We start from the raw sequence: 27,354 nt of genomic DNA, 5'->3' as shown, positions 1-27,354 counted from the left end.
TTCTGTTTCACCTTCTGGTTTCACTTTTATCACTGCATTTCCCCTCTAGTTCCTTATAATTGTTACTGTCTAGTTTCCAAATAAGTTATTATTTAACTTCTTGTGTTGTGTTCTTCCTGCTAATGTAGTTAAATGTTTGCAAATATTTTTTAAATAATCCACATATTCCCCCCATTCTTTAGTGATTCTTTATTGACCTGATTTTTAAACACATATGACATATTTTGTCATATGATGAACTGGAGAATATAATGAGAAGTACAAGATCAAGAGATGTTTTTCCAATTTAAGCAAATCAATTGTGCGCATCAGGAAATATAGCTCCACTTTTTGCTTTCTTTCTTGCCCTCTCTCTTTCTCCATTTCTTGCCCTCTCTCTTTCTCCCCCCAGCCAATGGGAAAAGGCCTCCAACACTTCCGGACTGAAGCTTAAAAAGTCCAAGCATTGGTTGTGTAACACAAAGGACACCAAGTTCAGGAACAACACCCCATCAACCGCCAGCAGTTGAAAGTTCTACAGATGAGGTAAGAAACTCATAAAAATAATTGTTCAGTCTTTGATTTTTCATGGCTATGTTTAAAGGCATCTTCTGACATCTGTGCAAGGACCAAGTTTTGTGTTTGTCCTCCAGCACACCCTTTCAGGGCAGCGATGATGAACCTATGGCTCAATGGTTGTGTTGCCTAATCTTGTACAGTCATACCTCGGGTTGAATGCGCTTCGTGTTGAGCACGTTCGAGTTGCGCTCCATGGCAACCAGGAATTAACGGAGCTCATTACTTCCTTTTTTTTAAATAAAATTTTTATTAAGATTTTTACATTACAAAATAGAAAAAGAAAAAAGAAAAAGTACAAAATAAAAATTATTAAAAACAATCAATCTTTTCATCACATTATTTTTCATTTACTTGTTTCTCGGCCCTCCTCGTACCTCCCTTTTTTGTATTCCAATTCAATTTATTAGTTCAGCAGTTTCTTTCCCTCTTTTTTCTACCCAGATCTTTAATCTTAAATTATTATAACCTTGAATTTTTACTTACTAAAAAAACCATTTTTTTCATATTCTTTTATACCATTATAGCTAGAAACCACTTAATTTCATTCAAACATCATTCTAAGATTCATTAATTTTAATTCATTAATGTCTCTGTAGATAGTCTTTAAATTTCTTCCGGTCTTCTTCCACTGACTCTTCTCCCTGATCTCGGATCCTGCCAGTCATTTCCGCCAATTCCATGTAATCCATCACCTTCATCTGCCATTCTTCCAGAGTGGGTAAATCTTGTGTCTTCCAATATTTTGCAATAAGTATTCTTGCTGCTGTTGTAGCATACATAAAGAAAGTTCTATCCTTCTTTAACACCGATTGGTCAACAATGCCTAGGAGAAAGGCCTCTGGTTTCTTCAAGAAGGTATATTTAAATACCTTTTTCAATTCATTATATATCATCTCCCAGAAAGCCTTAATCCTTGGGCACGTCCACCAAAGGTGAAAGAATGTACCTTCAGTTTCTTTACATTTCCAACATTTATTATCGGGCAAGTGGTAGATTTTTGCTAGCTTGTCTGGGGTCATGTACCACCTGTATATCATTTTCATAATATTCTCTCTTAAGGCATTACATGCCGTAAACTTCATACCTGTGGTCCATAACTGTTCCCAGTCAGCAAACATAATATTGTATCCAACATCTTGTGCCCATTTAATCATAACAGATTTCACCGTTTCATCCTGAGTATTCCATTTCAACAGCAAGTTATACATCCTTGACAAATTCTTAGTTTTGGGTTCTAACAGTTCTGTTTCTAATTTTGATTTTTCCACCTGGAAGCCAATTTTCTTGTCCAAATTATATGCCTCCATTATCTGATAATAATGAAGCCAGTCTCGCACTTTGTTCCTTAGTTTCTCAAAACTCTGCAGTTTTAGTCTATCTCCATCTTGTTCCAAAATTTCCCACTATTTCGGCCATTTAGCCTCCATATTGAGCTTTTTCTGAGCTTTCGCTTCCATCGGTGACAGCCACCTTGGGGTTTTATTTTCCAATAAATCCTTGTATCTTATCCAAACATTAAACAATGCTTTCCTAACAATATGGTTTTTAAATGCTTTATGCGCTTTGACTTTATCATACCACAGATATGCATGCTGTAATGGGAATTGGGGTTGCTTGTGCGTAAATTCCAAACTGCTCCAAGCTGGTTGTATAGCTGAACCTTTCCCCGGTTTGACAGTCCTAACAGCACGACTGTCTCAGTCACTGGCAGAATCCGTCAGTGGGCGTTTCCTGAACTTCTTCCAACATAAGAATTCCTTGACAGCAAGTCTCTGCCTCGCTTCTCTGCGCGGAAGCCTTCTGCGCAGAGTGGGTGTGCCAAGCGGTGGTCCTGCGCTCTCCCCACTGATCTCACTGGAAGAGTCTCGGAGCCTTCCTTCCAAGGTACTCTCAGCCTCTCCTTTCTTCCTGGTGTCACCTTGGTTTCCTTCCCCAGCGGAAGCTCTCTCTCCTTGCTAGTTCCCTCTCCGGCATCATTGGGGAGCCTTACCTCTCCACTCGGCTCCGATGACAGTTTCCTGACACATGCCATCCAAATACGTTATTAAAACCTTCCAAATCCAAAATGTCTGTGTTTTCAAGAAGTAGCCATTCTTTCAACCAGCAGAAAGCTGCTGATTCATAATAAAGTTTAAAGTCTGGCAAAGCGAATCCACCTCTTTCCTTTGCGTCCGTTAATATTTTAAATTTTATTCTAGGCTTCTTGCCCTGCCAGACAAATCTTGAAATATCTCTCTGCCGTTTCTTGAAACAGTCCATCTTGTCCACAATTTGCAATGCCTGAAACAAAAACAACATTCTAGACAATACATTCATTTTTATAGCAGCGATACGGCCCAGCAATGAAAGTTTCAAATTTGACCATATTTCTAAATCTTTTTTCACTTCACCCCAGCATTTTTCATAGTTATCTTTAAATAAGTTCCCATTTTTTGCTGTCATATTGATTCCCAAGTATTTAACTTTCTTAACCACTGTTAAACCTGTCATGTTCTGAAACCTCTCTCTCTCAATTTGTGTTAATTTTTTCTCTAAAACCTTGGTTTTTGACTTATTCAATTTAAACCCAGCGACCTGACCAAATTCATGAATCAGTTCTAAAACCCTTTTAGTACTAGATTCTGGCTCCTGTAACGTCAATACTAAGTCATCTGCAAATGCTCTCAATTTGTACTGTCTGGCTCCAACCTGTATACCTTTAACCAACTGGTCCCTTCTGATCATGTTCAGCAAAACCTCCAGGACCGATATAAAAAGCAATGGGGAAATTGGGCAGCCTTGTCGTGTCCCTTTTTCTATTTTAAATTCTTCCGTCACCACATTGTTTACAATTAATTTTGCCTTTTGTTCTGAATATATTGCACTTATACCATTTTCAAAACCTTGGCCTACCCCCATACCCTGTAAGTTCTTTTTCATAAAAGTCCAAGAAATGTTGTCAAAGGCTTTCTCCGCATCCACAAATATCAAAGCTGCCTTAGTATTTATATTCCCTTGCAATTTCTCTATGATATTAATTATATTTCTCACATTATCAGAAAGATGTCTTCCTGGGAGAAAACCTGCTTGGTCTTTATGTATCTCTTCCACTAACACTCTTTTTAGTCTTTTAGCTAAAATATCTGCAAAAATTTTGTAATCCACATTAAGCAGAGATATGGGACAGTAGTTCTTGAGCTGCATCTTTTCAGTCTCTGTTTTCGGTACAAGTGTAATATATGCTTCTTTCCACGACTCTGGTGCCATCTTCCCCTCCATTATTTCATTACAGACTTCTTTCAAAGGTTGTACTAACCATTCCCTTAAGGATCTGTAGTATCTAGAAGTCAGTCCATCCAGTCCTGGAGATTTGCCCAATTGCATATTCTGGATGTCACCTTCTACCTCCTGTTCAGTTATTTTATAACTCAACATTAATTTATTTTCTTGAGAGATTTTTTGTAATCCATTTTCCTTCAAGAATCGGTCTATGTCGATTTCTCTCTGTGGCCCTTGTGTATATAGTTGTTTAAAATACCTCTGGAAACAGTTTCTGATCTCAGCTGGGTTCTGTATATTCCTTCCTTCCACTTCTAAATTTGTGATTGTATTTAGTTTTTGTCTTTTTTTCATTTGCCAAGCCAACAGTTTCCCACATTTGTTAGCTGACTCAAATGTCTTTTGTCTCATTTGTTTAATTTTCCACTCAATCTCTTGGTTCGTCATTTTCATAAGTTGCACTTGGTATAACTTTATTTCTCTCAAAATCTCCTGCGACTTGGGTTTTGCTCTCAATTTTTTTTCACCTTCCTTTATTTTCTCCAAAATGTTGTCCTTCTTATCATTCTGGATTCTCTTTTTTAATACATTCTGTTGTATCAAGAACCCTCTCATAACCGCCTTGCTGGCATCCCAGATTACTCTTTTTTCCACATCAGTGTTCATATTTATCTCAAAAATAGTCTCTCAAGGTTTTTTGGGCCTTCTTTAAAACTTCTTCATCTCTAAATAAGGTGTCATTCATCCTCCATCTGAAGGAACCAGTTGGTATTAGTTTCATCTCCATCTTGACAGCGTTATGGTCGGAGCAGGTTTTTGGGCAAATTTCCACTTTTCTTGTCTTTGGAGCCAGTCCTCTAGTTACACATATTTGGTCAATTCTAATCCATGTCATTTTGGCTTCAGAAAAGAAGGTTCCCTCCTTAGCCAAGGGGTTCTTTATTCTCCAAATATCAACTAAATCCAAGTTGTCTGTCATCTCAAAAAAGGTTTTCGGTAGCCTACCATCCTTGGTGACTACCTGTCTTTGTGCCTTGTCCATATGTGTAGATACCACTCCATTCATGTCTCCCAGCAAAATTACATTGTAATCCAAATAGTCCATCAGGATCTCATGCAACTTTTTAAAGAAGTCTCCCTGTATTTGAATTTCAACTGCCACAAATCTTCCTTGGTCATCTTTGAATATAAATTTCGGTTGCAATCTCTCTTTTGCATAAATCACAACTCCTCTTTTTTTTTACCTTGTCCGATGAAATAAACTCCTGACCAAGTCTTTTGTTAATCAACAATTTCCTGTGTAGCCTTGTTATATGAGTTTCTTGTAAACAAATCAGATCCAATTGTTCCTTTTTTAATAAGTGAAACCCAGATCTCCTCTTCTGAGGGGAGTTCAAACCGTTACAATTCCAGCTTAATAGTTGCAGAGCCATGATGTAGATACTATGCTTCTCCTCCAACTGCACCCAGTGCCTGTACCTGTTCTGTTGGTGGTATCACCTTCTTCAAACGCTCTTTTAATTCAGGAGGTAGATCTGGTATATCCAAAGTTTCACTTACAAGTGTTCTTAACTCTCCTTCGGTTTTCTTCTGCAAGTCTTCTCCGTGGTCTCTCCAAAATTTGGTTTTGTCGTCCTCTGATCTTATTTTTATCTTCTTGTCTTTGTAGCTGAAAGACAGGCCTTGAGGGAATTCCCACCTGAAAAAGATTCCGTTACTTCTCAGCAGTGCAGTCAAGTCCCTGTAGTTGGACCTAAGGTCCAAAAGATGTTTTGGAATATCCTTAAATATCTCCACTCTTGACTGATGTATCACCAAAGTCTTCTGGAAGTGCAGACTCAAGATTTTATCTCTCTCCTCTTTTGTTCGGAGGGTAATCAAACAGTCTCTTGCTCTATTCTTTCTCCCTCCTTTCCCGAGTCTAAAAGCACTCACTATCTTGAAGCTGTCCTTCTCCAAATCTGGATTCCAAAAGTCTGCAAATTCCTTTGTAAGAAATTCAATCAAATTATCTTTCTCCAATTCAGGAACCACCCTGACCCTTAAATTAGCTTGTTTCTCCCTCAACTCAATCATAGAAAGTATTGATCTGTGGTCTTATAATTGTTTGTGTATCGGTGGTAACTTCTCTTCTACAACAGTGGCTGTATAGGTTGCAATTTCTTTTGCCTCATCAGCTGTCTTTCGTATTGAAGTTGATTCCTGTACTAATTTCTGGATGGTCTCAGTATTAATGTTTACCTTCTGACGTAAATTATTAATGCTTGTGGTATTTTGATTAATACTTGTAGTGTTTTGGTCAATTTTACTCGATGCCTCGGCTAATTGTTTACTTATTTTATCCAAAGATTCATTTATTTTACTAAGAGCCTGGGCCAGGGCATCAGCAGCAGCCATACCTTTAGGCTTAGATTGTGCCAATGGGGTTATTATTGACAGGCCAGAAGGGCCAGATGTCGAAGCTCTCCTTTGCAGCCCACTGTCTGTACGAAGTACTCTGCCAGATCTGGTTGCTTGTTGGGACTCTAACTTGTCTTTCCCATCAGCCATAACACTCCAGATAAAAGCCAAGGTCAGTCACACACTCAGAGTCAGAGTCTATCAAGGTCAGTCACACACTCAGAGTCAGAGTTTGTTTTGAAGTGGAAAATTCCCTTAATCCAGCTGCACTTGCAGCAATTTCAAAGTTCCTCTAGGGGGACACAGTAACAACAACAGTCCATAATATTTTAAAGTAGCTTACTTTCCCCTTTCATCCCCCGGTCTCCAAAGGACAACAGTTTCTATTTCAATTTATTTATTGCCTAATACTTTGAAATCAGGAGAAACCAATCAGTAATATTGTGTCTTAATTGTATCTTCAAACGCAGAGTTAACTGTTGCAAGGAAAAATACTTTCAGCAACAACACGTTTCCCAGTACGGCATTTTTACTGTTCACAGAAGCCGATCTCAGGGATTTGAGCGGTGGATTTGGCTGCTCTTGCTCTCTCTTTTTGCAGGGAAATACTGTTCAAATCCTTTCCCCCCTCCTCCCCTGTATCAAAGGGGGGATAACGCTTGTTTGATGTTCGGATTGTAATCCTTAAAAACGTCCTTTGAGGTTTCAGCTTACAAGTTCATTGCTTTACTTCCTTTACAAGAACGGGAGACAGACTTCCTGTTTATACCTCTCCGCATTCGGTGTCAAATCTTTTTATACAGTTCCTTTAATTGCCAAATTGACCTACTCACGGATCGTTGATCTTAGTGCCAAATTTTCAGGAAGAAGGCAGCGCTCTCCGGCAACGGCTTCGTGGCTTCACTCCACGGAAAAAGCAGATGACTCACAGCACAGCGCCACTTCCCCGCTCTGCTCCAGAGCCCAGAACTGGACTCCTTTGCCGATTGGGGGGGCGCAAAAGGTGCCCGCCGAGTCCCACGGTCACAGGCTTCACCCGCCTGTGATTTTTGAGGGTCCCCGCTGCACCGTAGCGGTAAAGACCCAGTTTCCGCGGAGCCAGTCCCCTCCGAGTTAAGGGGAATCAGCCATTTTCCGATGGCGCCACCCCGGAAGTAGCAGCTCATTACTTCCGGGTTTGGCCGCTTGCGCATGTGCAGAGGCTCAAAATGACGTCACGCGCATGCACAGAAGCGGGGAGAAGCGGCGCGTGCATGCGCAGATGTACCATCACTAGTTACATTTGATTCTAGATGCAAACGGGGCTCCAGAACGGATCCCGTTCGTATCCAGAGGTACCACTGTATTGGCTTAATTTAATGTGTGCGCGTGTGCAGACACAAGTGAATGTGCAAAGCCTGAGGGAGAGGAAAGCAGACAGGGAAAATCCGGGGGGGGGAGCTGAAGTGAACAGAGAGTGAAGAGTGGAGAGAAAAGGGCGGCCAGCCCACAGCCAGAGGGTTATGCTTTCCCTGGCAGTAATCTGGACCTACAAACCTACAGAGTCTCTCCTGTGTCAATCAGAGTTGCTTGATCCATGATCCAGGGAAGAACGAAGATGCTTCTTGAGAGCTTAGAGTGAAGAGGGGGTCCCATTGGTGTTTGTGAGCTACCCAACATTAAAAAATGTGTGGGTTAAGTATTCTGCTCCAATGTTAACCTGCAGAGAAGGGAAGGTTCTTTTTGAATGAGTGAGTCTCATAGCACTTTTATGAAACATTTATTTAAGTGACATTAAGCACCTTCCTACCATACTTGTGCATTTTTATTATGGATACTCCACAACAGAGACCTTGTTTGAAAGCAACTCAGGCCTCTGGATCCTGATGCTACTTCTAAATAAAAAAGGTATTGGGAGATCTAATTGGGGATTCCTCACATATGTATTTTTGACTATAACATTCTGCACGATTCATATTCTCCATGGAGATTTTAGCTGCCCTGCTGTTGATGCCCAGGAGTGCCTTTGGCCCTTATACTCTGTCTGTTATCTTCCCTGCAGGTTTCAGCCATGTGACTCCCAATACAGTGGTACCTCAGGTTAAGTACTTAATTCATTCTGGAGGTCCGTTCTTAAGCTGGAACTGTTCCTAACCTGAAGCACCACTTTAGCTAATGGGGCCTCCTGCTGCCGCTGCACCGCCGGAGCGCGATTTCTGTTCTCATCCTGAAGCAAAGTTCTTAACCCGAGGTTAGTGGAGTCTGTAACCTGAAGTGTATGTAACCTGAAGCGTATGTAACCCGAAGTACCACTGTATATCAAAAATAAAATGTATGACCATTTTAAAAAGTATTAGAATCAACTAATACCAGGATTGCCAAATAACCTGAAAGATTATTGCTTTGTGCCTTTGACAGCAGCTTGTTCTGTGAAGTCACACAGTGAAACTTCATTTTGTATGAAGATAAATGTTCCTGTCTGATAATGTCCACTGATCAACCTGATTCTAAAAGCACAGATATGACTCTCAGCACCGCGCCACTTCCCCCTCTTCACTTCGGAGCCCATTGGTGGGTTCCTTAGCGGGTTGGGGGAGGCACTAAAGGTGCCCGCGGAGTCCCATGGTCACAGGCTTCATCCGCCTGTGATTTTTGAGAGGGTCCCCACTTCGCCGCAGCGGATACGACCCGTTTCGCGCGGAGCTGGTCCCTCCAGTTCAGAGGGAGGCAGCCATTGCCGAAGGCGCCACCCCGGAAGTCCGTGGAGCGAAGCCGTATAGCTGCTGCCGGAGAGCGCTGCCTTTTTTCCTGGAACAATTGGGATTTTAAAACAACAACCCGTGAGTAGTACGGAAATTGGATCCTTTAAATATCTTTAAATTCGGCACTGATCGGGGAAGGTCCAAACAGGAAGTCCGCCTCCCCTTTCTGTAAATATTCTAAAGCAAAGAACCTCCAACTAAGGTCGTGGAGAGCTTTATCTTTTGCAAAAGATTTTAATTCTACTAATTGAGATTACAAGAAAAATTATTTGGAAGCAGGGGAACCTGCAGGAGAAGAACTAAATTTAAAAATTGATGTGCCACCCCCCACCCTGGACCCGGGAGTGGGCTGTGAGAGCCGGTTGATGAGCAATTGAACAATTTGACAGCTGTCAAGTTAGTTGTCAAGATACAAAAAGAGGACTTTGTCTCTGCTGCTTATATTGGTTACAAGTTTATATTTTAAAAGAAGGAAGGACTGCTACAATTTAACGTATGGAACTTTTGGTTTTGTGCTGAAAGGAGTAAAAAGAAACTTAAATCCCCCTGGAGGGAGTCTTGGGACATTGCATTAAGAACCAGCTGAGAAATTGTTTTTTGACCTTGATATGCTTAAGAATGGCAGTTGGTAAGGAAATCCAGTCTGAACTGAACAGGACTTTTTTTCTCTTGGGGAAGTTGCAAGGGCAAATAGGTGTTTTGACTCCAAACGTTACAACTTTGGGCACAAGAGCTAGTACTAGCAATTAACTTGATAAGAACTTGGTACAGGAATTCTACTTAACTGAACAAACAGAGAAAATTGAGAAGGAGAATAATGTTGCCTTTGAAGAGAAAAAGACTATCAAAAAGACTGGCAGAGGAGCTATGAGAGAGATTTAAGAGCCTCGGACATAAGATCACCGGGTTGATGGTCTTATTTTGAGATTTGTTGGGGACTGAAACCAGGAAGGGGGATGGGTGGAACAAAAAATGGGAATTTAAAGTGTACATAATATAAGTTGCTTTTTTGTTTTGTTTTGTTTTGGGGGTTTTTTGTCTTACTTTTAGGAGAATTGGAAATTCGTGGAAGGGAATTTTCTTTCGATCTTAGGGAAATGTTTTAAGAACAAGTACCGGTATATAGGTTTGGATGAGAGTTAAGTTTGGATAAAGTGATAAAGTAAAAAAGTGGTTTTTAAAATATGGTAAAATTAAGGTTTTTCTTGATAAGATGTTTGAGAAAGGAATTGGATAAGGATTTGCTGAACCAACAATTTGAATCAGAATACAAAAAAGGGAGGTAGGAGGAGGTCTGGGAAATAAGTTAATGAAAAATAAGTAACGGAAATTTTATGTGTTTTTAATCATTTTTATTTTTGTATGTATGTTATTTTTTCTTTTTTTCTTATTTTTGTATGTATGTTACTTTTTTTTCCTTTTTGATTTTTATTGTATTACTATTGGAAACTTTAATAAATATTCTCTAAAAGCACAGATATCATAATCAGTGTTGCAAGATTTTAATTTCAGTAGCGTAGCGTGAGTTGTCAGCACCCGGGGCAAAACAAGTAATTTGCACCCCCTGACCCATGGATTTGCGCCCCCTAACCCTAACCCCCAGATGTTGCGCCCAGTGCGGCCGCCCCACCTGCACCCCCCACGCTACGCCACTGTTTAATTTAAACTGACAAGCAGCTGCAGGACCTCAAACTGATTAGCCAGCATTTGCAGTGTAGGAGAAGCCTCTGGAGTCATTTTGCTGATCTACGTTGAATTTTTCCTCCTCATAGCTGCTGGGAAAGGAGGCAATTTAGATGGGGGGAAACCAGAAGGAAGAAGGAACCAGAGCAGCTATATTGCAATATCTTTTAAGATGCTTCCCATTTAAATGTGTTTGGGGAGCCCAGAGCAGAGAATATGGAAGGTATAACCTTCTGGATCAGACCAATGCCCAGCCATCGGTATTTGGAAGCATTTCTGCTTCCAGCTGTAGAGGCAGAGCATAGACATCTTGGCTGTCCAATCCACTTTTAAAACCATCCAAGTGGGTGGGCATCCCCATCTCCTGAACCTTCCAACATTCAACTTCATTGGATGACCATGAGTTCCAGTGTTGGAGAATGAGAAGCCGTGTGGTGTAGTTCCCTGGGCCTTGGAGTTCCCTAACCTATTGGTATTGGGGGACTTCAACATCCATGCTGATGCCACTCCCTCCTCACAGGCTCTGGACCTGGCGTCTTCCATGGCAACACTAGGGCTCTCCCAGTTTGTTTCGGGCCCCACACATCAAGCAGGCCACACGCTGGATTTGATCTTTGGTGTTGGTATAGATGTGATCATGTCTCCTTCGATGAAGGTGCCATGGTCTGATTACTACGCTCTGAAAGCCAGGATTGACTTTCCACCCCCACCCTGCTTAGGTGGCAACCTGATTTGGGCTCGCCCACAGAGGCTGATGGACCCTGAGAGATTCCGCCAAGCCTTGCGGGACCTTGCTCCCCCTGGTGACTCATTGACTGAGCTAGTTGAGGGCTGGAATATCCAGTTCCTGGCAGCCATCAATGAGATCGCACCTAAGCGCCCTCTGCGACCCCGCAGAAACCGGGCTCCCTGGTTTACCGAGGAGCTTCGGAAAATGAAGCGGGACCTCAGACGGCTAGAGCGAGTATGGCGGGGTGCCCATGACGGAGCCTCAAAAACATCTTATAGGGTTTTTATAAAAACCTATGAGATGGCAGTGAAGGCCGCTAAGATGTCTTACTTCTCGGTCTCCATTGCATCCGCTAGCTCTTGCCCAGCACAATTATTTAGTATAACGTCCCTTGAAGGACAGCCTAATTTAAATAACAATTTGACACACAGCTGTGAGGCATTTGCAAGCTTTTTTGCGGAGAAGGTCCTGTTGCTCCGCCATGACCTCCCTGCCAATTTGGATACACTAAAGGAACTGGAAGCTCCTTGACTGTCCTCGGGTCCAGTATTAGACCATTTTGACCGGATATCCCCAGCCAATGTGGACAGACTCCTCCGAGCTGGAAAGCCCACCACCTGTCCTCTCGACCCATGCCCTTCTTGGCTGATTAGAGCGTTTCCAGACGAGGTGCGGAGCCCCCCTGGGGGATATCATCAATTTATCCCTTGGCACCGGGATATTCCCAGAGGAATTGAAGAAGGCAGTGGTGCGCCCACTCTTAAAGAAAACATCATTAGATCCCTTAGATCTATCCTATTACCGCCCGGTTTCGAATCTTCCATTCCTGGGTAAGATGATTGAGAGAGCGGTTGCTGAACAGCTTGGCAGGTTTCTGGATGAAACATCGGCTCTGAATCCATTCCAGTCCGGCTTCTGTGCTGGTCATGGGACCGAGACGGCTCTGGTCGCCCTAACAGGCGATCTCCGCAGGCAGCTGGATCGAAGCGGGTCGGGGCTGCTGATTCTTCTAGACCTGTCAGCAGCCTTCGACATGGTCGATCACAAACTCCTGGACCACCGCCTTGCCGACGTGGGGATCCAGGGCACAGTCCTTCAATGGCTGCGCTTGTTTCTCTCTGGTCAGGGACAGAGGGTGGCACTTGGGGGGGAATTGTCATTGTGTCACTCCTTGATGTGTGGAGTGCCTCTGGGTGTGATACTCTCCCCAATGCTTTTTAACATCTTTATGCGCCCCCTCGCCCAGCTTGTCCGGAGTTTTGGGCTGGGTTGCCATCAGTATGCCGATGACACCCAACTCTATACTATACCAGCTGCACTGGCTCCCGGTGGAGTACAGGATCAGGTTTAAGGTGCTGGTTTTAACCTTTAAAGCCCTATACGGCCTAGGACCCTCGTACCTACGGGACCGCCTCTCCTGGTATGCCCCACAGAGAAACCTACGGTCTGCAAATAATAACATCCTCAAGGTCCCAGGCCTCAGAGAGGTTAGGCTGGCCTCAACTAGAGCCAGGGCCTTCTCGGCTGCGGCTCCAATCTGGTGGAACGCTCTGTCACAAGAGACTAGGGCCCTGCGGGACCTGACATCTTTCCGCAGGGCCTGCAAGACAGAGTTGTTCCACCAGGCCTTTGGTCAGGGCGCAGCCTGACTCCCTCCTCTGGCAACCTGCATAGAATATTGCTTAATTGGTTGCCATTAATTTGATTTTAATTAATTTTTATAATGAATATTTTGAATGTGTGATTATTTGATTGTTTGATTATTGTTAGCCGCCCTGAGCCCGGCTTCGGCTGGGGAGGGCGGGATATAAATAAAATTATTTATTATTATTATTATTATTTAGCAAATGTAAGTTAATTTGTTGGTATCTTATGTTAGGAGATGTTTTTTCTTTTGTTTTCGTTATTATTATTTCTCTTTTTTATGTATTTCTTTTTTGTGTGTATGTGTTATGTATGTTTCTTTTGTTTGTTTTAATGTTTGATGTGGCAAAACGAATTAAAATCAATAAAAAAAAGTAGATGCTGATGCTGAGTTTGCACTACATTTCATCGCAGGGTTCCTTATCTCTGAGCGGATGTTATAGGGTTATACTGCTCTTCTTTATCTACTTGCTGTTTTACTAAATCAGTGAGTCAGGAAGCAGAGCAGGAAGGCTCTCTCATTTGTTGCCAGCATCTGGTGCTCTGAAATATATTCTCTCTTGCATTGTGAAGTTCAGAAATGTGAGATGTCCTGCAATGTAAAGGGTAAAAAGAAATGTTGTCAAGGCTGGAGTCAGAAAGCAGCTGCTGAGATTTGCTACTCTGAGTTCCTCATGTTACAGTCGACTAGGAGAGCCTGTTGCAAGTAAGGATGTTGGAGAAGTCCGACAAAAATGGTAATGGGAGTGGCAATTGCTGCTGTTCACTTATTCATCTCCATGCCTAGAACAGAAATCAATCCAGTGAATATTGATGTAGGTTTGAGGGGGTCAGACTGCATGATGCCCTGGGCCCCTTCCGGTTCTTGGGCTTCTGTATCAGTGGGAGTAGAAAGCATGAGAACAAGTTTTCCAAACCATTCCCTTTTTCTAGGCAATTGCAAGACAATGGCCATGGCTGGAGACTTAAGCACCGTGATTAGCATCCCAAAAGACTGAGCCGTCCTGCAAAAGCTATTTTTCACTGTATAGGACGCACTTTTTCCCCCTCCAAAAATTAAGGGGAACTGTGTGTGCGTCCAATGGAGCGAATGCAGGCTCCTTGGCTTCAGCGATAGCAACGCGAAGCCTCCAAAGCGCAGAGGGAGCACTCGCTTCGTGCTTCGGAGGCTTCGCGTTGCTTTCGCTGAAGCCGGGAGAGTCTTGCTCTCCCGGCTTCAGCAAAAGGAACCTGAAGCCTTTGGAGAACAGTGGGACCTCGCGCTGCGCTCCGAAGGCTTCAAGGATAGCCGCCTGAAGCCTCCGGAGCGCAGAGAGGGAGAGCTGCGCAGCGCCCCTTCAGCCAAGCGGTAGGAAAATGGAAGGGGCATCCTATGGTTGGGTGCGTCCTATAGAATGAAAAATACAGAAAGTGATGTGCCCTCCCCCCCCCCTTCTCACCTGGCCAGTAGATAGAGAACAGGGAAGAAAGACAGATCCATGTCTGATCTGCGCTGGGCTCTGGAGCTCCCCTAGAAACCTAATCAGGGAGCAAGATCTATTGGGGTGTTCATGTGTGCAGTTTAGGACTTCTGAGTTGCCTATGACAAATATCTTAATAACTCTCGATATTTTCTAATTATCTTATATAATTACTGCAGGTGCCTCTTTACTAGATATCAAATATTAGAAAATGTGACTACTATCACAGAATAGGAAAATAAATTGGCCTATGCTTTTCTTTTCTTTTCTTTTCTTCTTTACTCTTCTCTTTCTTTTCTCTTTTTTTTCTTTTCTTTTCTTTTACCAAAGTACCTCATGACATAGGGTCCAAAGGAGTCAGGCCACAATACAGTGGTACCTCGGGTTACAGACACTTCAGGTTACAGAAATCATGTGGCGGCGGTGCAGCGGCAGCGGGAGGCCCCATTAGCTAAAGTGGTGCTTCAGCTTAAGAACAGTTTCAGGTTAAGAACGGACCTCCAGAACGAATTAAGTTCTTAACCCGAGATGCCACTGTGCAGCAATGAACTTTTATTAATTATTGGAGAAGGAATTTGTTTGCAAATGTAGTACAGTATATGATCTATTATGAATATATCCTGAATGTATTTTAGAAAATTTTGAAAGCTTTTTAAAAAGCAAGAACTAATTACAGTTAGATCAAATTTTATGTGTGAGGAATGGGATGAATGGAAGAAGCAGAAACTTCCAATCCCCCCCTCACCACAATCTCTACAGTGAGGTCCGGACTAGCTGACACAGAATAAAACAAACAAACAAACGAGAAGTTGAGGGTTACACCTGAGGTTCCCACACCACCTCTTGCATGAATTGCAGCTTGAGAAGCCAGGTGTTTTTTACGCAACAGACGGAACATTACTGGGGGCAGCCCTTTTCTCCATGTACCTCCAGACTGGGACAGAGTTGTGCCTGTTGAATTTCTACCCAATATCCAGTTAGTAAGGCAAAAAGCTTTTCAGAAGGAAAACAAAGTGGCGCACTAAAAGCTAGGAGTGAGCAGACCTGTCAGTTTTGGTTTCTCTCTGTCTTTTATTTCTTTAAGTGGGAGGAAGACAGCTGCTTCCATTCTACTGCAGTTTGGTTTCCACCAGACACATGAATTGCCTCGCTGTCTGCTGTTTAGTACAAGTTACTTAGCTTATATAATTTACATTCATGTCAGTGTAAAGGAATCATCAGATCCAAAAAAGTTATTGATTACATGGCATTTGCAGACTTGGGGATGCCTCTTCTTTATTCAGTCTAAGAAGCTTCCCTGGGGGATGTGGACTCGCTTTCATTGGAGGGTTTTAAGCAGAGGTTGGATGGCCATCTGTCATGGATGCTTTAGTTGAGATTCTGCATTGCAGGGGGTTGGACTAGATAAGCCTCAGGGTCCCTTCTAAGTCTACAGTTCTATTATTCGGTGACTTGATAACAACAATGATGTGAACAAATAATGATCATCCTCATTTGACTGGTTTCTGTTCCTGACCCTTATAGACACGTTATTGGTTTGGAGAACTCCATCAGAAAATTCAGAAAGATGAGAATCTCAGGAAGGTGTGAGATGTAGCAACCTGTGCAGAAGCAGAGAAGGCTCCTGAACCTTGAATAGTTACAGTGGTGCCTCGCAAGACAAAATTAATTTGTTCTGCGAGTCTCTTTGTCTTGCGGTTTTTTCGTCTTGCGAAGCACCCCTATTAGCGGATTAGCAGATTAGCGCTATTAGCGGCTTAGCAGCTTACAAAAAGGGGGGGAAGGGAAAAGACTTGCAAGACTCGCAAGACGTTTTCGTCTTGCGAAGCAAGCCCATGGGGAAATTCGTCTTGCGAAGCACCTCGAAAAACGGAAAACCCTTTCGTCTAGCAGGTTTTTCGTCTTGCAAGGCATTCGTCTTGCGGGGCACCACTGTACATAGAAGAGGGACATGCAACATGTACAGCTTACCAACACAAACCACACATGCTGAAATTCCCTTTTGTGCACAACGATTGAAAGCGTAGGAGCCTTGTCTCTCTTCTCTTGCATCTGGCTACCCAATCCCCCTTTTTCTTTCCCTAGCCACTATTTTCACGACACTGTCTTCACACGGCCTGAGCAGGTTTGGGCCAAGACCAGGTCAGAACAAGGTCTGCCAACGCTGTGGGCATATAAGAGAGAGGAACGAAGAAGAACTGGGAGTCCCAGCCTCCAGAGTAGCGTGTGCGAGGGTGCTGGGACGTCAAGGCATGCTCCATGCAGTCAGTGACCAGGTAGAGGTTAGTGCTGCATCGAGTTATGAGGGCTTCTTTGCACAACTGGCGCCCTGGGAAGAAAAAGAGAGGGAGTTAGAGGAAAAGATTTGTGGTCCAAAACACTGCAAATAGACACCAGGATATGAAGTCGTTCTCTGTGAGACAGACAGGGTGGCATATGAACAGTTTTCAAATCAACAACAAGAACTGGTGCTAATCACTCAACCATCTCCCCCACCTCCACCCCCCCAAAAAAGAGCACTTTCTGAATTTGGAAAGGTACATTCCCTGTTCCATTAAAGAAATCAACAAACGTTTGAGCAGTTGGGACTTTGCCAAGTCTGAGGGAGGAAGAAGGGCAGGTGGTCTTTTTTCCCAATGAGTTTGTTTTCAAATTGGAAGATAGAACCCTTAGGGGACTAACCATAAATCATAGAGACAAGCTGCAGAAATCAGCAGATGAGGCTGTTGCAGAATCAGGTCTCTCCCCCCTTCCTATGTTAGGAGACAATTCTGACTCGTCAAAAGGAATCAGGGCCACCAAAGGGGGTAAGTACAAGGGGCACCTCTGTACTACTGGGCCCAGAACCAACACAGGGCAGACTCTGAGATTTCATTTTAAAAAGACGTATTAAGTCTCTAGCTCCTTTGGAACAAATGACACAGAGCAAAATTCCTTTGTGAGATATTGGGCTTGCTTCCACCTTCTACTGTTTTAACCAATGAGTGCCTGAGTTGTGACTGATGACTACAGTGGTACCTCAGGTTACAGACGCTTCAGGTTACAGACTCTGCTAACCCAGAAATAGTACCTCGGGTTAAGAACTTTGCTTCAGGATGAGAACAGAAATTGCGCAGTGGCGGTTACAGCAGCAGCAGGAGGCCCCGTTAGCTAAAGTGGTACCTCAGGTTAAGGACAGTTTCAGGTTAAGAACGGACCTCCAGAACGAATTAAGTTCTTAACCTGAGGTACCACTGTACTGCGAAAAGGGCAGAAGGCCCCCAAATGGCTTCAAAATGATTCTCCAGCACCAAGGACACCATACCTGTAAATCACATTTACAGTGGTACCTCGGGTTAAGTACTTAATTTGTTCCGGAGGTCCGTACTTCACCTGAAACTGTTCTTAACCTGAAGCACCACTTTAGCTAATGGGGCCTCCTGCTGCTGCCGCGCCACTGGAGCACAATTTCTGTTCTCATCCTGAAGCAAAGTTCTTAACCTGAAGCAATATTTCTGGGTTAACAGAGTCTGTAACCTGAAGCGTATGTAACCCGAGGTACCACGGTATACCACTTTAACAATCATGGCTCCCCTCCCCAAATCATGGGAACTGTAGTTTGTTAAGGGTGCTGGGAGTTATAGTTCCGCGAGGGGTAAACTACAATTCCCAGGATTCTTTGGGAGAATCCATGACTGTAAAGTGGTATAAACATGCTTTGAATGTATGGTGTGGATGCAACCCAATATTAAGGGCAAACCTCCCATCCTTCAAATGGACAGGGAGGCTCTGCTGGCAGAGGTTCGCAAATGCAAGGGTCTTGTGGCCCTCCAAAGTGTTGCGGGACTCCAACTCCCACTATCCCCAGCTATTGGCTATGATGACTTGGGCTGATGGGAGCTGCAGTCCAACAACATCTGAAGGGCACTAGGTTCCACCTTTATCTCAATGGCAGCCCCAGTTCTCTCCCCACAGACCACATGGAGGACTCACATCTCTCATAGTAGGTCTGTCCATAGCTATCTTTGACTTCCTGTGGGGTGCGGACCCATTGCTGCTCGAGGACGCTGATGCTGTGCTGGATGTTAGTCATGTTTGTTCGGAAATAGCCTGGCTCCACCATGGCTACTTTCACCCCAAATGGGCGGAGATCACGCCTGGAAAGAAACAATGGGTTGACGTGGTTCACACACCTACCCCTGCAACTGTGGCTACAGACGACAGTTATATGGGAAGAAATTGAATATTTAATTTAGTTTGAATCTGGGTCTGGCAATTAAAGGAAATGGTGAGTGAGGGTGAATTTGGGGAGCGAGGGCAGGTGATTGTAAACAGCTGAACTCAAAAGCTTACTTGGCTAGTCAAGGACCCTTTGCAAGGTCCGTAGAAAATTATCTCACATTCCAGGGACGAGGCTAACCTAGTGAACAGAGGTAGGCATCATTTCAGCCCAAATTTTTGCAAAAGGTGCTTCTTAAAACCTCACTCCTTAGAAGGGAAGCTAATAATTTAAAAAAAAAAAATGGCATTGGATACATACCGTATGTTTTGCTCTATAAGACTCACTTTTTCCCTCCTAAAAAGTAAGGGGAAATGTGTGTGCGTCTTATGGAGCGAATGCAGGCTGCGCAGCTATCCCAGAAGCCAGAACAGCAAGAGGGATTGCTGCTTTCCCTACGTAGCGATCCCTCTTGCTGTTCTGCCTTCTGAGATTCAGAATATTTTTTTTCTTGTTTTCCTCCTCCAAAAACTAGGTGTGTCTTGTGGTCTGGTGTGTCCTATAGAGCGAAAAATACAGTAATTGTTTAGCTTCACTGTCCCCAGCTGTGAAGTGGGGGGGGGGGATGAAACAGCCAGCAAAGCCCAAAATTGATTGCCTTCTTCCTCCTCTTGATCTGGGCCTGAGATATTTAGCCCCTCTCTGCACTGTATTTTGACAGTTGTGATGTCAGAAGTGTTAGCTTACCTGAGAGAATCGGAGAAAGCCTCCACCCCATACTTAGATGGACAGTAGCCTCCTCCGTAGAAAGCCAGTCGCCCCAGAATGCTGGACACGTTAACAACCCTTCCCCTGGCCTTCTTCACCAGCGGCAACATGTGTAGCGTCACGTCAATCAGTCCAACCAGATTGACATTTAGCACTCTTACAAAGGCATCTTTGTCGAGCCACTCATTGGGTACCATCGCTTCCACAATCCCTGCATTGTTTACCAAGCCCCAGAGCCCTGTGGAGTAGAGGCAGCAAGTTAGCACCATCATCATCATAATTAATAATTAAATAATAATTTATTATTTATACCCCAGCCACTCTGGGCAGAAATCAAAGGACTATTAAAAACACGATAAAATGATGCTGAACATCTGGCCCAGGCTAAGCAAAGCTTGGGAACACCAATAAATTTAATTTTCTCAGAACAAAATGTGTTGCTCGGGGGGGGGGGGGTTCTAAAAATTCTGCACTCACAAGGTTTTGTAAGCTAGGGATGGGGAAGCCGATAGTGTTGGACTCCACCTCCCATCAATACAACAACAACAACAACAACAATAATAATAATTTATTATTTATACCCCGCCCATCTGGCTGGGCCTCCCCAGCCACTCTGGGCGGCTTCCATAGAAACCAAAAATACACTACAATATCACACATTAAAAACTTCCCTGAACAGGGCTGCCTTAAGATGTCTTCTGAATGTCTTCTGAAAGATGTCTACCACCCACCATGTGTGATGGACAAGGATTGTGGGAGCTGCGTTTTAAAAATCTGCCTTTCTGTATCAAAGTGTTGTTCTTCAGCATGCTTTTTCTGTGCTTTAGTAAGTAAGAGGGAAAATGGTTGAAATAGCTGTGGTTTGTAGTAAAACAGTTTGCTCGCCAGATGCAGAATCAAATGTGTGCAACGTATCACAGCATGCAGGGATTGTGTGCCTAGAATAACAGGTGGTAATGCTGGCTAGAGGGAGGACATGGAGCATTGCCAAAAATAGATAGGTAGGAAGCTTTAAAAGTTATTGAAGGTGTTCCTATGTAGGCAAGCTAAGGGAAACACCTGGCTATGCAGTCGCTATAGAGGACTCCAGAAGCTGAGCCACATATGGATTTATGTTGCCATGGGATACCACAAATGGCTCTTTTGAATCTTCCCTTGTTTGTGTGAAACTATTACTGTACTTGAACTGCTATTTGTGAACACAATTAAAATATAGTTAGCTATATAGCTGTATCTCTCCTGCCCTTTGCAGCACGCCCTATTGTTGTAAACAAAAATTTGCCCTTTCCCCTTATGGGGTATCCAAGAGCCCATATAGAGTCCTTACATAGGTTCCCTATTGGTAGGAGAGGATAACAGAGGCCAAGCAGAGAATATTGAGAAGCAAAGCAGCCAGTAAGCTTGATCTTTATTGATCTGTTGCAACAGGGTGCTCCCCTCACCTGCAGGAGAGGAGGAGGAACCCAGAAAAAGGGCACGCAAGGCCTTATAAAGACTTTTGAAATTGCCACCCTGTAGATCAAAACCACCACCAGAAACATCATACATACATCACAGAAAAGGTGGTCTTAAAACAGAAATTTGTATGTTGTTTTTCTCCTGTCTTTGTTTATCTGGCAGGTTACTTGATTGGATTGCCTGGGGAGCCTGGCTAGTCTTTTGTAATGATAAATACTTAGTTCCTGGGCCAGGTCACAGGCTCACACCCTATTCATATCTTAAATGTGCCCTTAAGACAGGATTTGTGAGGAAAGAGACAATGGGGAGGTTTCCCACTTCGACCTTGCAGAGAAAACATTTGCTCAGTTTAGGAATCAAAATGGTTCCAGGTCGGTCTTCCTGTGCTGATCTATGTACATGCTTGGTTGATACACTTATGAACATTACCATATATCTAAGACCATAAAATTCCTATCACTAGATAGAACTAGACAAGCTTACGGGGAAAATTCGGAACCGGCAAGACCAGAGATTTACCGAGGACTGGAATAAATTTACAGAGTATATTAAGAATATATGTGAAGGTCAATTAACATTTGTAGGTTTTCAAGAAGCTCTGTGATAATAATGGAAAGAAATATTGTTTTATAATAATTGTTAAGATTAATTTGGTTAAAAAAAAAAAAACAATACAGATGCAAGAAATGTGAATAATTGTGAAAACATGAAAATTTCCAGAAAGACTGAAGGAAGTCTGAAAGTGGAAAGATTAGAATTGGATGTATAACTCAAATGGAATGTTTTTCTTTTATTGTTAAATTTGAAAATTTTATAAATAAATAAATAAATAAAACATAAAATTCCTATCACACTATCTTCAAGCTCATATCTGGAAGGCAGCCACAGTACCTTTGTCTCTGACGCACGCTTTTGCCCACTCAGTCGCTGCCGCAATGCTCTCTGTGCTGGTGACATCCAGGAGGGTAGTTTTCAACCGATCTGATGTGAGCCTCTCCAGCTCTTCGGCCCCTTTCTGTGTAAAACAGGCTGCCAACACCCTTAGCCCCTCAGCATCCAGCTGCCTGGCAAGCTGGTTCCCAAAGCCGGAGTCGCAGCCAGTGATGAAGACATACTTCTCTCTGAGGTTTTCCACCTTCTGCCTTTCCAGGTACCATCGGATGACAAAGAACAGCAAGACTGCCAAAAGGAGCCACATGCTCACTGTGTATTTCTTTTAAAAGAGGAAGCAAAACATGGCAGGGTTGTTTTTTTAATTCTTGTTGTTTTTATGCATTCCGGGTTTATTTTTATTTTATTTTATTGAATTTATATACCACTCTATACCCGGAGGTCTCAGGGCGGTTTGCAGAATCAAAGCAAAATATTAAACCACAAAATACACAATCAGAACAAAAACAACCAACACCCAATAACTAACCCCCCCCCCAAAAAAAACACACACACACATTTTGAAAGGGCATAGGATGTAAATCAATTCAACCAAAGACCTGGTTAAAAATGAATGTTTTTTGCCTGGTGCCTGAAGGCACCTAATGAAGGCGCAGGCTTCATTATTCCCATTCTGGAGTTAGGTAAAGGTAAAGGGGTAAAGGGACCCCTGACCATTAAGTCCAGTTGCGAACGACTCTGGGGTTGTGGCGCTCATCTCGCTTTATTGGCTGAGGGAGCCGGCGTACAGCTTCCGGGACTAAGCTGCTTCTGTCAAACCAGAACAGTGCACGGAAATGCCGTTTACCTTCCCGTCAGAGTGTAACCTATTTATTTACTTGCACTTTGATGTGCTTTCGAACTGCTAGGTTGGCAGGAGCAGGGACCAAGCAACGGGAGCTCACCCCGTTGCAGGGATTCGAACCGCTGACCTTCTGATCGGAAAGTCCTAGGCTCTGTGGTTTAACCCACAGCACCACCTGTGTCCCTATTCTGGAGTTATCGGGCAGCAAAGTTCTCTTAGGAAAGCAGTTTGCAACACTCAAAGGGTTAAGGAACAACATAAGGGTAATGATTAACAAAGGCATGCCTGCCCTGGAGTTCATTACACCTGATCTCTGAGACTGTGTCCCTGCCTGTGAGAATGACTGAACTAAACTGGCACTGCTCTGTTGAAATTAACGGAGACACTATGCTTAGTATTGAGGGATCCTAAAAGGAAAAAAAGCTCCAGGGAGACTCTTTCTGGAAAGGACATGCAATAGAAGAGAGATGGGGGAGCTATCCACCCCTTGATGTCCGCATTTGCAGCATGTAAAAGGGCTGCATACCAGGGGTGGGTCAGGCAGAAACCTATAAGTGGTTATAGTCACCCCACATTCTCACACAGCACCCCAGCCAGCCATTTTCACTTAAAGTTAAGCATAATCCATTCTTCTAACAGCCATTCATTCTCTCAAGGGGGCATTAATCACCTCCCTGTTATGCTGGATGAGTTTCAGTTAGTAAGGATAAAGGATGTGGAAAAGGTTCTTGAATCAGTCAAGGGATCTGATCCTGACAACGGACTGATGTCAATATTCCACATTTTCAGATCACCCTCTTCCTGCTCAGCTGAGAAAGCAATGTCCAGAGTTTAACCTGCCACATGCATTGGGCCAGTGACATGTTGGGACAGCGCCATGGTCATCAAGGAAGCCATGAAGTCCTGAGCCACCCCAGAGTCAGTTTCCTTGGCATGGATGTTGACGTTCCCCAGAAACAGCAGTCTGGGAGTCCTCAACACCCCTTCTAAGACCAGCTCAGGCAGGGAAACTGCTGGGCAGCAAGATGCACAGTAAGCCAACAGAATTCCTAATCTGTCCCAATTGCCCAGTGCTAGGAACATACACTCAAGATCCCACCCAACTGGACAGAGAGCCTGAAGAGAAAGACAAAAACCCTACAGACTATAGCAACTCCTCCTCCCTGGCCCTCAAGTCTGCCCAGATGCTGCCCAGAGTATCTAGGTGGGAACAGATGGGTAAGACCAACTCCACCCTGCTCACCCACCCAGCTCTCAGTGATACAGACCAGATTAGCCTTATCCATCATCAGATCATGGCTGAAGGAGGTCTTACTCAGTGTCGACCTGGCATTCAGCAACAGCAGCTACAGACCCGAGGCTGGTCATCCTTTGCATCCGGGCACCCTAGTTACAGATTGTAACCTGTATTCCATTTTAGAGACCTCATTTCTCTGCCTTTAGGGAGCCATGGGCTTTCCCCCCCTAAGCAGCCATTGATGTCATTCTTGTAAAAGTTAACAGACATATAGGTTCATTATTCTAAGGAAGAACAGTGCTTGTCTTCTTACAATGCTACTGACAATTCTATTAAGCTGTAACCCACCCAACTTCCTTCCAAAAAGGATAGCTAAGATTCAAGCCACTCTCTTCTTTTAAACACACCCTGGATGCTTCCAGATGCGTTTGTGTTGTGGATTGGTGTGTCTCATGCACACAAGGTTTTTTGCAGCATTCACACGGTGTTAGTGGCATCAAAATGCCAGCCTGTATCTCCCTCCCAATTTAATCCAGCTTGACCCTCTCCAGGCACTAATTCTGTATTAAAAACACCTGTTGGCAATGACTCATTTGTGATTATCTTAGTGTACAATATTACAATATTAAGTCACTGTCTGGAAGCACTCCCATCGCCAAACGAAAAGTTAATACGCTTTGCTTACCTCAAAACTCAACCAACACCTTGACTGTCCAATCTGTCTGAAACAGGAACCCTCTACAAACAGAAGAGTAGATCCGTTAATCCATTCTGTTAGTGAACCTTTCCACCTATATCCCACCCCAGAATTTGTACGGAGGTTCTGGATAGGCTGGAAAACAGCCACCAAGTTGTTGGGGGTTTTTTGACAAAACAAGAAAAGTCCAAAGTACTTTGTGTATCTATGAATTGGTAACCATTCTGGGGCTTAGTTCAATGACTTCCCTGCTTCAGTTGTCTGAAATCATTAGCCAGGGAAGTACTTATTCCTGCAGCTGGCTGGCTGCATGCCATCTTCTCCAAGGCACCAGTCACAGTGCATGGCGGGGAGCTGATCAAAATGTCCCTGTAAATGCTATCTGCAAGCCTTTCAAGAACAGATTTGGCCTGCTTTCTTCTTTCAGGTTTCCCCGCTAATTTTTCAAGATGTAACTCTCCTTTATTCGTGCAAAGATTTACATTCATTCATTTAGGGCACGGTGTATATATATGCCATGGTGGTTGGCCTTCAATGTTAATTGCCATCAGGCAGCATTTTAACTGATTTTGTTCAGACTGTGTCAATAGGGAGGAGGTATTAATCACACAGGAGCTATTAACATTTTTTTAAAAAATCAATCATGGCACTTCAGGTGTAGCATTTAGCATCATGTTTTGTTTGGCCCTTAGAAACACACAAACAGGTAGACCAGCATTTAACATAAGAACAGTGTTGCCTGCCACCCCAATCACCAAGCGGTGCGAGATTCCAGGGGGTCCCAGGCACTTTTCCAGGGTTCGTGTTTCCTTTTGGAATTACGCAGAGCAGAGACCGTGGTGTCTTCATGCTATGTGGTTTATTTACACAACTATATAAGCTGAGCCTGCAATGGAGGGGTTCACAGCATTAGCACCCCAAAATGGTTTTATTTCTCCCATAACTACAGCCTTGGATTCAAATAGATATCAAACATTGGTCTCTGGGTGTCTATCCAGCTAGCTGCTTTACTTCTAGGTCTACTCACTGCTCTCCTCTCAAAATCTCTGGTTGTTCTTTTTGTTTTTCCTTTTCACTATCTGTGAATTGAGGGAGGGTCCTCACCCATTCAGGGACATGGGTGGCGCTGTGGGTTAAATCACAGAGCCTAGGACTTGCCGAACAGAAGGTCGGCGGTTCAAATCCCCGCGACGGGGTGAGCTCCCGTCGCTCGGTCCCAGCTCCTGCCAACCTAGCAGTTCGAAAGCACGTCAAAGTACAAGTAGATAAATAGGTACCACTCCAGCGGGAAGGTAAACGGTGTTTCCACACGCTGCTCTAGTTCGCCAGAAGCGGCTTAGTCATGCTGGCGCATAACCTGGAAGCTGTATGCTGGGCTCCCTTGGCCAATAAAGCGAGATGAGCACCGCAAACCCAGAGTCGGCCATGACTAGACCTAATGGTCAGGGGTCCCTTTACCTTTACCTCACCCATTCACTGTCTCCCATATGAGCCCCTTCCTTTGTTCTCCTTGCACATCACCAGGAGGCTAGCATGGCTATTCCAAAAATTAAAAGTCTTGCCAGATCCACACAGTTGAATACCTCAAACTCATAACCCTGAAGAAAAGTTCAAAGTACTGGGTTGTATCTGTGAACTGATAACTGCCCTGGCAGGGTGCTGATAAGGCTGAGGGTCATGCTACGTCCTGAGCAACCTTTCAGGGCTGTGAGAATTATGTAAGCAGAATTCCCTGATCTGGACCTTGTGCAGAGCCTGAATCAAAAAGCTCTTCACACCAAGAAAGAGTTCCAAAGTTTTACCTTAAACCAGTCACAAAAACATTGTAAATAGAAATCAGCACATTGCTCTTAAACAAGCAGCAATGCAGTCCAGTTTTCTTTAAGCTGTAACTTGTGAATATAGCCCAGAGAGAGATTCCAATAAACAGGTTGCTTCTGAGAGACGCCCAGACTCCCAGGGATGAGTTATCTATTAATATGAGCAATGAAGCAAAGATTCCACCCTCTGTTGCAACCCTAGCTGCAAAAGCACCTGTTTGCACTTGCTACGTTGTTGTTGTTGCTGCTGTTGTCATTTAGTCGTATCCGACTCTTCGTGACCCCCTGGACCAGAGCACACCAGGCACTCCTGTCTTCCACTGCCTCCCACAGTTTGGTCAAACTCATTCTGGTAGCTTCGAGAACACTGTCCAATCATCTCGTCCTCTGTCGTCCCCTTCTCCTTGTGCCCTCCATCTTTCCCAACATCAGGGTCTTTTCCAGGGAGTCAGGATCTGTCCTTCCAGTGAGCACTCAGGGCTGATTTCCTTCAGAATGGAGAGGTTGGATCTTCTTGCAGTCCATGGGACTCTCAAGAGTCTCCTCCAGCACCATAATTCAAAAGCATCAATTCTTCGGCGATCAGCCTTCTTTATGGTCCAGCTCTCACTTCCATACATCACTACTGGGAAAACCATAGCTTTGACTATACGGACTGTTGTGACATGGGGTTTGTGATTTCAGCTCTCTTGACATAATATGCTGGAGACAGTTCTCTAGTAACACTTCTTTATTAAAGCAAACAAGACTGAGACTTGAGGAGGGGAGAGCTACATTTATAGGGACAGGGAACAAGCTAGAAAGGATACTTTTGGAGGGAACAATCTCAGGCAATCACAGTCCTGCCTTTTGGAGGAAACCAATAAGACAGAGGATCCAAATACAGCAGCTTAAATGAACCAATAGTAGCTGTACCCTCTGGAACCAAAAGGCAGTTACTTTACCCTAATGCAATACAGACAATAAT

At 43.7% G+C, this 27,354-nt stretch overlaps 2 protein-coding genes and 2 long non-coding RNA genes across 6 annotated transcripts in view; 2 read left to right on the top strand and 2 right to left on the bottom strand.

Annotated features, from left to right (window-relative positions):
* Nucleotides 1-27,354, top strand: part of PRIM1 (DNA primase subunit 1) — a 129,195-nt gene that overhangs the window by 77,946 nt on the left and 23,895 nt on the right. The gene's annotated exons all lie outside the window — the stretch shown is intronic.
* LOC310840257 lies at nucleotides 786-5,658 on the bottom strand. The gene is made up of 2 exons (XR_014561878.1): nucleotides 2,584-5,658; nucleotides 786-2,150 (listed from the first exon to the last, which is right to left on the bottom strand). It is a non-coding gene; the product is annotated as an uncharacterized lncRNA (long non-coding RNA).
* On the top strand, nucleotides 15,255-16,606 carry LOC310840234. The gene is made up of 2 exons (XR_014561853.1): nucleotides 15,255-16,121; nucleotides 16,417-16,606. It is a non-coding gene; the product is annotated as an uncharacterized lncRNA (long non-coding RNA).
* On the bottom strand, nucleotides 16,583-25,431 carry LOC310840185 (17-beta-hydroxysteroid dehydrogenase type 6-like; the record flags this gene model as incomplete). The annotated part of the gene is made up of 6 exons (XM_083729477.1): nucleotides 25,323-25,431; nucleotides 24,556-24,608; nucleotides 21,790-22,111; nucleotides 19,420-19,678; nucleotides 18,447-18,610; nucleotides 16,583-16,803 (listed from the first exon to the last, which is right to left on the bottom strand). The coding sequence occupies exons 1-6, from the start codon at nucleotides 25,414-25,416 to the stop codon at nucleotides 16,583-16,585; spliced, it is 1,113 nt and encodes a 370-aa protein (XP_083585603.1). The 5' UTR covers nucleotides 25,417-25,431.

The sequence above is a fragment of the Podarcis gaigeae genome, assembly GCF_964106915.1.
Source record: "Podarcis gaigeae genome assembly, chromosome: 2".
Taxonomy (NCBI): domain Eukaryota; kingdom Metazoa; phylum Chordata; class Lepidosauria; order Squamata; family Lacertidae; genus Podarcis; species Podarcis gaigeae.
Note: the sequence above shows the minus strand (reverse complement) of the source record. Positions and strands in the feature narration are given on the sequence as shown.